At 39.2% G+C, this 9,871-nt stretch overlaps 1 protein-coding gene across 2 annotated transcripts; it reads left to right on the top strand.

Annotated features, from left to right (window-relative positions):
- The first annotated feature begins 584 nt into the window (after nt 1–584).
- Nucleotides 585–5,905, top strand: LOC136269305 (uncharacterized). 2 transcript variants are annotated; one of them, XM_066064847.1, is made up of 15 exons: nt 589–648; nt 944–1,006; nt 1,059–1,367; nt 1,471–1,616; nt 3,750–3,871; nt 3,920–4,061; nt 4,125–4,273; nt 4,321–4,392; nt 4,445–4,513; nt 4,572–4,613; nt 4,669–4,734; nt 4,790–4,828; nt 4,882–4,911; nt 5,696–5,722; nt 5,776–5,905. In XM_066064847.1, exons 6-15 carry the CDS (start codon nt 3,995–3,997, stop codon nt 5,830–5,832), a joined length of 618 nt encoding a protein of 205 aa, XP_065920919.1. In that variant the 5' UTR covers nt 589–648; nt 944–1,006; nt 1,059–1,367; nt 1,471–1,616; nt 3,750–3,871; nt 3,920–3,994; the 3' UTR covers nt 5,833–5,905. The 2 variants fall into 2 exon arrangements, with proteins under 2 accessions (XP_065920920.1, XP_065920919.1); XM_066064848.1 differs by lacking the exon at nt 5,696–5,722 and having other exon boundaries at nt 585–648.
- Nucleotides 5,906–9,871: the final 3,966 nt, after the last annotated feature.

Genomic DNA, 9,871 nt, shown 5'->3' with positions numbered 1-9,871 from the left:
AGGACTTTGTTGAGATATCTAACGTGAGTTATGTGTGAGCGTGAGTTATGTGTGAGCGTGAAATTGGTTGTAGAAAGAAAATTGGAGAGGGATGACACGAAATAAGCGCCATCAAAGAAAATTTATACAACTTGAGTTGTTTGAACCGCTAAAACAGCCAGCTGTACAGTCCAACCAGCTCAGAAATTGGCTAGTCCTAGAGAGTGGAATCAGAAATCCCAGTGGTCAATTCTTCGAGCATTTTGATTAATTAACACAATGACCCATTACAATACTCGAGGTAAGAAGTCAGCACACATAATTTCTACATATCACTACTTCATATACAGGTATGGATGCCAACCGTGGCATACCTCAGGATCCAGGTCGGACCATTCAATCACGGACTCCACAAGGCCGAGGTAAGCAGTCAGCACACATGATTTCTACATATCACTACTTCATATACAGGTATGGATGCCAACCGTGGCACACCTCAGGATCCAGGTCAGACCAGTCAATCACGGATTCCACAAGGCCGAGGTAAGAAGTCAGCACACATAATTTCTACACAATATTATCACTACTTATATCTAGGTATGGATGCCAACCGTGGCACACCTCAGGGACCAGATCACAGCTTTCAATCACAGACTCCACAAGGCCGAGGTAAGAAGTCAGCACATGTAATTTCTACATATCACTACTTTATATACAGGTATGGATGCCAACTGTGACACACTTCAGGATCCAGGTCAGACCATTCAATCACAGACTCCACAAGGCCGAGGTAAGAAGTCAGCACACATAATTTCTACACAATATTATCACTACTTATATCTAGGTATGGATGCCAACCGTGGCACACCTCAGAGACCAGATCACAGCTTTCAATCACAGACTCCACAAGGCCGAGGTGAGAAGTCGCAGACTTAATTTCTGCATATCACTACTTCTCCAATAGATATGGATGCCAACCGTGGCACACCTTGAAGATTAGAGCAACAAATTACTTCAAGGACTCGAGGTGAGAAGGCAACAGGCCAAATTTATTCTGTGTGTTACTTGGGTACCACTAGGTGTGGATAATAGGAACAGTCATTTGGTTGGATTCTATGCGAGATCTAGACAAGAGCAGCATAGTGAACCTGTGACCTCAGAAATTGAGGGGAAACTTGACCAGATGGCTGCTATGATGCAAAGTCAGCAGGAAGCACTATCAAAGTTTGCCATGGACAATCAGGCTTTGAGGATGACCGTAGAAGCCTTAAAAGAAGTTGTCAATGAGAGAAGAGATAACAAACTTACAGTCTGCCGGTCAGGAAGGTACCACACCAGACGAAGCACTTGCTAGCTCTAATGATGAACGTCTCGATACCAATTTGAGTGTAAGTACTACAGTATTCATTAACAGTTAATATTAGAGAAGCTTTTATGTAAGTGCTTAAGTATTAGTTGCTGCATCTTACTTGATTGCATTGCCATGTGCAGGTGGATTAATAAACTTTCATTTGTTTATTTACCTTGTGTTGGATTGATACTTCTGCAACCGTTATCATGGCTAACTGATCATATTTGTAGGGAGATGTTAAGAAGTTATATGAAGAATTCGATGCTGATTTTGATTTAGAAGAAAGGTACGAAATAGCAAATGACAACAAATATTGATGTAATTAAACCAGGCACACACCCACAGCCAGCCGAAGGCCGGCTGTGGGCGCGCGCCTGGTTTACTGAACTTGTTTCCCGAAAAACGTGTGTGTGCCTATGTATGTTTGTCTGTACACACCCACGTGAGCAAACCATTAGCTCAGTGGTAAAAACAGCTTATCCACAACAAGTTAAGGCTAAACAAAGCCTTTAGTGAACCACCGCACTGGTGAGCTTTGGCTTGAAGGTGGTTTCTTTTCCAAGGTTTAAAACTGGCACAGCGACTCTCCACAGGCTTCGAGATTGGCTTTCCTAGTGGGCTGTTCAGGTGTTCTATAACTGAAAAATGCCGTAGTAGGCCTCATAGGCTCCCAGTAGATGCGTATCTCGCCGTTCTAAAAGTGGGCGTGACCCGTACTTACGCAAACGAAAATGAAGAGCAGCCCGGTGGCTTTAGGGTTTGAGAGATTATATTCGTAGAAGACAGTGTACACTAATAAATTGGGGCAGGTAATGTTGAGTGATAGCTGGTATTAGCTAGTACAGCAAAGAGAACTTAAATTTTAGTGGCAAATTATGGTGAAGTGCATTTGAAATAGTGCTGAAATAACTATTCGATAATTTCAGTGCTACTAGCATTATTCGATTCGTTAAAGACTGCCCTTCAAATCGCTGAGCATTGTTCTATTGTTGTCTTGTGTTTGTGATTATATGAGGTGAAGAGCATATAAAGCCAGATCGGATTCGGTAGATTTCAAATTTCACTTTTCTGCAACTCTGCTATTGCATTTTGCCGTATTCTGTGTTTTCAATAATTATTCTACTTAATCATCTTCCTCAACTGTTAGTCATCCATCTCTAAGCAAATAAAAAAAAATATGAAGGTTAAATCCTGCTTTAGCTTTCACCTGTTAATAGAAAGGTGTCTGCAATAAATTAGGGCTATTAACTTAGAGCGATAGCTGATATTAGCTAGTACAGCAGAAAGAACTGAAGTTTTTGTACCTAACTGCACTTTAAGCACCACATGACGTGGAGCATTTATTAGAATACACATGGAGTGTGTGTGTGTGTGTGTGTGTGTGTGTGTGTGTGTGTGTGTGTGTGTGTGTGTGTGTGTGTGTGTGTGTGTGTGTGTGTGTGTGTGTGTGTGTGTGTGTGTGTGTGTGTGTGTGTGTGTGTGTGTGTGTGTGTGTGTGTGTGTGTGTGTGTGCCAATAGTTTAAAAAGAGCCCCGGTAACAAGGTATTAGTTTGTTTGCATAACTACTGTAAGTTATTTGCTACTAGAAACTTATTTAATGATGGTTGAAAATGTAGGAAATGTGGTAAGTCTTCACTCCTTAGTATGTATTGCCAATATGGATCTGGTACCGATACCAGTAATATAGGCAGTGATACTACGTAATGTCAGTATTGGTACTTTTCTACTTTAGAGTGATTTTATTTCAAGATCGTCCTGAGAATTGCTGAGCATAGTTTTAGTGTTGTCTCATCTTCGCCTTGTAGGGATATTCAAAGTTTTGCTTATTCTGTAATTCTGCCGTTCCATTATTCCATATTTTGCCTTTTCTCACCTAATTGTTCATTGTCAAGTGACTCAAGTCGTCTTTTCATTGCACTTGAGAACTGCAGAATTTTGGCTCAAATATTTCAAAAGAAATTTACAGTGACCAGCACTGAAGTTTTAAAATAAATCATCTTCCTCTATAATTCAAGGTTGTTTTAAGTAAATTCTGCATTGTGATTTTCTGAATGATTGGGGTTATAATTATGATTGACCAGCCAACATTTTGGCTGCATTGAAGTAAGAGCAATGTCACCAGGTGATATTTGTACCTTCATGAGACTACACCTAATTGAGACTACGGTACGCATAGTATGCTTTAAAGTTTCGTCGCTAATGAGGTACTTAGACCCTTTATTTACATATTACTAAATTGGTCAGCTTTTAGCAACTCCTGCTGTATATACTTTAAAAATTGATGGAACATGTACATATAGTTTTTTTGTTTAAAATCTGGGATTTGCAAGGCATACTGGTATATATTGTTTGAGTCATGTAACGTAGTACACATTACATATTTTATTTACATATATAGATGTTGGTTATTAATATTAGAGGCAGTTCATCGTTACTACGAATCCCGTAGACGAAAGCTAGTTACTGATGTGAGGCCTGACAGGGTGGCTATTAAAGAAGCCAATGACAGGAACACCAAAGTGAGGAGCAGGCAGAAAGCGGTTAGTTTTCTTTGGGTGCATCAATAAATTTCAATATTCTGGAAACAGTTGTATGATCGTCGCAAGAAGCTATGCGCGACAAAAGAAGAAAAGAAAAGATGGAGAGAAATCATACCAGCCTATATGACTGAAGAGAGTGATGACGGTGAAGGCTCTTACAGAACACATTCACCATCGTGGCGATCTACTGGTTAGTTACATTACATGAATGGTATTTCTTACAACAAGGCTGATTTTATGGTCTCCCTGATAGAACTAGAAGACTTTATTCAAGAGCTGGATCAAAGGTGGACAGTGAAAAGTGTATTGAAGAAGCCCAGAGTAGTGTCTACTCCACTAGTGTGTGAGGCCCCGAGGGGAGCTCCAGCTTGGGCAGTGAGAGCACGGTCAATAAGTCCTACTGTGTGTTAACTTATAATTAGTATAGTGTAACAGATGATACATTTTAGGTAACAACTGCTTATCATGATGCACCACAAAATGGTCACCAGTTGCAATCCTCCTATACTGAAGTGGAACAGGTGTGTACGCAGCTAAGCTGTATCATTTGTGATTTTATTTTGACCACTACAGGTTGAAGATCCAGCTGTTGCTAGTGGTGGTACAGGTCATGATCAGATGCACGCAGCTTATGATTCTGAGGTATGTACTACGTATGACATAGCAAATACCTCTTCTGATGGCTATTATCTATTTTCAGAGCCTCACACACTATCCTCTGCCGCAAGATGATTATTCAGATGTATGTGTGTACAGTATAAAAGTTCATATGTTTAGTTTAGCTGCACATTGCAAAGGGCTATTCACCTTCACCGTACTATGCTCGCAACATACAGCCTCCACAAGACCAGTACTATCTTCAGGTAAATTAACCTACAAAATCTTCCGTGTGATGTACCTTAACTGGTTGTATTACAGTTCAGTCAACGACCAGATAACAATGATCATTGCATTAACGTAAGTGTCAAAGTGTTGATTAGGCTTACATTTACATATTATTGATTTTGTAGCACTATGAAGAATCATTGCCATCACAGCAGGTGAGTTGTTTGTGTATAATTTGTCATTACTGTAAATAATAAGCATTGCATACTGAATATTGGGTTATTTCAATGGGATTGCTTTATACACTACCATCATGTTAACGTTTGAGAAGAAAGTTTGTTGATTGATACTTTGGCAATACAACAGCAAATCTAGGGCGTTTTGCTTGAAATGTTAAGATTGAGTTTGTGTGGTAAAAGCTTGGCTACATCCATACATTATTGATATGTGACCAAAAGCACAGCTAGTTTTGCAATTTTCTGAAACTTTTTATAATAACTTCTTGGTTATATATAGAGAAAAACCGATGGCCTGGGATGTCCAAAGTTTTAGCCTTAGTTTTAGAAAACAGCATTAGAGTGAAATAATGAATTTGTACATGTCTACAGTATGTGAAAAATAAGCCACAGAAGGTAATGTTGTGTAATCCATCATAACTCATGAAGGAATTGAAGCAAGCCGCTAGGACTTGGCTCCTTTCTTCCTTATGAAATTGAACACCGAGTAAGGTGTAGTGGCTGGGCGTCCTGCATGGTATTGGAAACCTTACAACTATGAAGGTAGTTGATAGCCCACAAATATGCATCATAAGTTGGCCTATGGGACGTGCCTTGTACAAGTGTAGCCACAACCGTGTTGTTAATCCTTATTGTAGTACCTTTGTAACCATTTTCCACTTATGCTAGCGGTTTGGCAGTAGCTTGAAAGAAACATCCAGCCCGCTATTTGAGACATTGTACAAAATTATATGTATATGCTAAATTATTTATTTTTCCTTAGGGTCAGTATGCTACACCTCCAAATCTTGTAAGTAAATTTTTTGCTGTTGAAATAAGTGGTTATTTGGTGCATATTTCTAGGTACACCAAGTTGATTTGGCTGATCCGGTGGTTGCCATATTTGAAGATTCAGACTAACATTTTATTTCATTTAATGCACGGAAAATGTAATATCTAGTATACGGAAAATTTAATATACCTATACGGAAAATGGCTAGTTTTACGGGATCTAGTTTTACTGGGACGAAGTTCAGCATGCTTTGATACTACCACGACGGTGTTGCTGGGTGTTAATAGAGGACTGCTGATACGGCAAAGGATGCTTTGATACTACCGCGACGGAGGTACTGGGTGTTGATAGAGAGCTACTGTTACGGTGCCAGACAGAATTCCGTCTCCAAGAAATGGTCCCACGACGAAGCAAGACGACTGATGATACGAAATCTGATACGAACGCTGTATCCACTCGTAACCAATCCACGACGGTATGTTATACGTACAAGGACAAGGTCGTCATAGACTACCAGTTTCGCTGTGTAGTACTAAGGAAGTTATTGCAGAAGAGCCAGCGCATTTTCATGAACATTGGTGTGTTCAAGTCACCTCTACTAGTCGCCCATATTTGGGTGCAGTATTAGGTCCACTTCTTTTTTTGGTTCATTTACCCAACAACATGTTAGTGGATAAATTCGTGCCTGCCCTTGCATGTTGTATGCCGAATGCATCCGATGCAATGTTTACTCAAGGGGTAGTCACTTCCATACCGCCAGTTGATACACTTGCGACCGGAATCAAGAATTTTGATCGTCGAAATTTTGCCTTGATTGCTTGATTACACTTGTAAAAGTGCCTTGATTCTTGAAAGTCTACCATAAAATACTAGCAAATTATCGTGTTGCTAAAGTTAGCTTTGAAAGGTGCTTGATCGTCACTCTTTTGCGGACGTATTGATCGCTTGATTCATTGTACAAAAGCCCCTTGATCGCTTGATTAAATCTTGATCCCAGTCGTAAGTGTTTCAACAGACGGTATTGAAGTGACTACCCCTTGTTACTCATGGTTATATTTCCTAGTGAAAGTAGAGCGGTTACAAATATGTACACTTAGCAAAATGTGTGGCAAGAATCCATTGCCATAATACATAAAAATTGCACATTCGATTCTACTGCCATAGTGCAAGTATGGATAGCTTAACTACTACATTCACCTAACATTAGGTATTGGTATACTAGAAAGACAAAGAGCATAGCTGATCTGGTTTCTGAAATTACAATAAAATTCCGCTTTTGCTGGTACGCTCACGAAACCAAATGCCTATTCACCCTTACCATTGCTAAAACAGTTTTTCTGAAACAGTTATGATGAACAAGAGCAGTTTAGTCTCACCACACCAACTTATGAGTGGACCTGTTACAAAAATGTGTGGGTAAGTACATGCTATTTTACCATGTAATCAGTATACAGACTGGCTATGCTCTAACTACTCTAGTATGTTAGTACCTGATAACAGACAATTGTGACTGGATCTGTGAAAACCTGAAATAATAGCGCAAACCTAAATTTACAGTATAAAGCATTGAAAACGATGAGTGAAATAGTTGCATATTATTGAAAAAGTTCCATAAAGTTTTTGAATGCCTCTTTCTTAGTGAAGGTAGGGACTAACAATAAAATCCTGGATATCATCTTATTCGCCTACTCAAGAAGAGTTGGAAAATTTTTGTTTTGTTGCAGTAAACCCAAGGATACACAAGGTATGAGCGTATGTTAACGTCATGTCGAACCGATCATACGCAATCGATTTTTCTTCATAAATTTCGCCTTTGTATGCAGTGAAGAAAGGCGATACCTTACCCAGTAAATGATCCATGGCAAATATAATGGTAAAAATTTCAGCTCAGTACGTCAATCCGTTTGTAAGTTACAACCATTTTAGTAAGCGCATGTAGTTTATCTCCCTATATATACTTGCTGTACAAATCGATTTTTCTGTTGTTGTCAGTTTGTAGGACTGTAACTCCAAACGTTATTGACGTATGAAGCTGAAACATTGCCAGAAGGTACACTAGAAGATACACTTGGCTAAGTAGATTATAACTATTTCATAAACAGGAATTCGAAAATGCGCTATTGTGTCGGGTTTTCGCAAATCCAGTCATAATTATTAACACCAATGTAGTTTGGCACTCTACAATAGCAGGACAAATAAAACGCACAATTTTCCCAGCACCCGGCTTTACAAATGCCACATGTTTCAGTTGAATGCAGCACCTATGATGTCACATGCTACTGTACATTTCATCATTACCCCCGAATAGAGTGATTACTTTTACTTCACAGATTACATTAAAACGCTTATCTGCAACTTCTGCAGGGCAAGGACTAGGGAAAATTCAACAGTAAAGGCTCCTTCAGGAGGCTACAACTGGGCTTCTACCGCATAAAACTTACACAGGGCATATAGAACAGAAGTTGGGAAAGATGATGACAAAATTAAGGTATCGGGTTGGTTTACTCAGGCTTCAAGGAAAATATGGTTGTTTTGGGCTCAACTTGAGATTTAGAAAGACAGTTTTAACAAACCTGAGGCAAAATAAAGTCATGCTCCAATGGCATGTGTACATTTTCTGCCCCTATGGAAGTGATTATGTATATGTATATGTAATTATTGTGATATCATGCAGGTGTTACTGCTCTATTTTCAAACTTACTCTTATCCCTTGAATAGTTCACGGCCACTTCCTTCCCAAGTTGTGCTTCATCCTGTTAATGACATTGAATGAGAACTGTTTGGTGTTACAGTTTGTTTAGGGGGTCTGATCATGAGTATCTGTGATCCTGTCTCAACATCTGAAGAGCAGTAGCTACATATTCTGAAAGGATTTATTGCATTGCTTATTTGATCTGATTTTTGATTATTCATCAGAATCCCGAGGATGTGGTTCACCAGCTTTATCGCCATCTGTCTTCCCTCAAGGAGCAATCCTTGTCTGACCGGTTGTAGTTCACCATTTCCACCCCTCCATTGTTACGGACATGTACAGTTGAATTTTGTATGGAGGAAGGGTTTTCTTCTTAGCTTTCTTCTTGGCTTCTGTTCTGTTCTCTTGAGCAGTATGGTTTTACACTCCATAAGTATCATATGACTTCAGTGATGTTATTTGTACTAGTAATAGCATGGGTAGCAGTGAAATTTGAGATTAGCAGTGAAATTTTGATAAATACCACAAGTACTACATTGAAATGTCAATCAATTTTCAATGCAACACTCGTGGTATTTATCATTTCACTGCTTGCTACCCATGCTATTCCAAATACTCGTTCTTTGGTTGCCACGCAATGGTTGTTAGGGTCTGGTTGCTATGGCTCAATGAAGAATCAAATCAGAATAATCCATAGCAACCATGCCTTAACAACTGTTGCTAAGCAACATACTACACTATAACACATACTCTATCTAGCCAATGAAATTGCAATTACAACTTTTCACTGATATCAGTGAAATTAGGGATTAATTTCACTGCTAGCATAAGGACTTGTGTATGGGCAGTGAAACAGGTATGGTATTAGTTTAATTTATGGATAATTAATGCCACAATGTCTTCCATCTCACTGTGCGTGGGACAAGGATATTGGCCTGTACCATGCCCTCAGCTATACAGTGCTTTTCCAATTATCCATTACAATGAAAATTACAGATCTGACTGCCAGTTTGATGTCACGATGTCTAGCTTAAGCCCATTTGTACCATCATTCAGCCATTCAAGATAATGATGATGCATGTCGTAAATATTAGGATTTCAAGTTTTTGGAGTACAAGTTTTTAACTGCATACTTTGTAGCTTCCAATCACTTTTTCGGAAGCATGAACTGGAGAAGTGCCAAGACTGAAGAGTGAGTTCTGGAAGTAGAGCATAAAAGCTACCACCGATTATAACACCTTGTCCACTTGAATTCTTGTAATCTGTGGTTATGGGCTGGCTTCATTGGTATCAAGGCCACTTCAACTTGATAGGTTGTTATGGCACAGCCAAATGATCCGGCACAAACAAAAGTATCAAAAGCCTGATGACTACCCTGTTCACAATCTCACAATCCCTCTAATTGCTACCATGACAGCAAAACATAAACTGTATGCTCTCCATTTAAAAAAAAAAAACAGTCAATTAAATTGTAA

The sequence above is a fragment of the Dysidea avara genome, chromosome 10, assembly GCF_963678975.1.
Source record: "Dysidea avara chromosome 10, odDysAvar1.4, whole genome shotgun sequence".
NCBI classification, from domain to species: domain Eukaryota; kingdom Metazoa; phylum Porifera; class Demospongiae; order Dictyoceratida; family Dysideidae; genus Dysidea; species Dysidea avara.
Note: the sequence above shows the minus strand (reverse complement) of the source record. Positions and strands in the feature narration are given on the sequence as shown.

Bases quoted from the DNA above. Each gene is read 5' to 3' on its own strand.
- LOC136269305 (XM_066064847.1), top strand. From the start codon at position 3,995: ATGACTGAAGAGAGTGATGACGGTGAAGGCTCTTACAGAACACATTCA. The intron at 4,514-4,571 runs GTATGTACTACG...ATCTATTTTCAG, and splicing joins ACGCAGCTTATGATTCTGAG to AGCCTCACACACTATCCTCT. The intron at 4,735-4,789 runs GTAAATTAACCT...GTTGTATTACAG, and splicing joins AAGACCAGTACTATCTTCAG to TTCAGTCAACGACCAGATAA.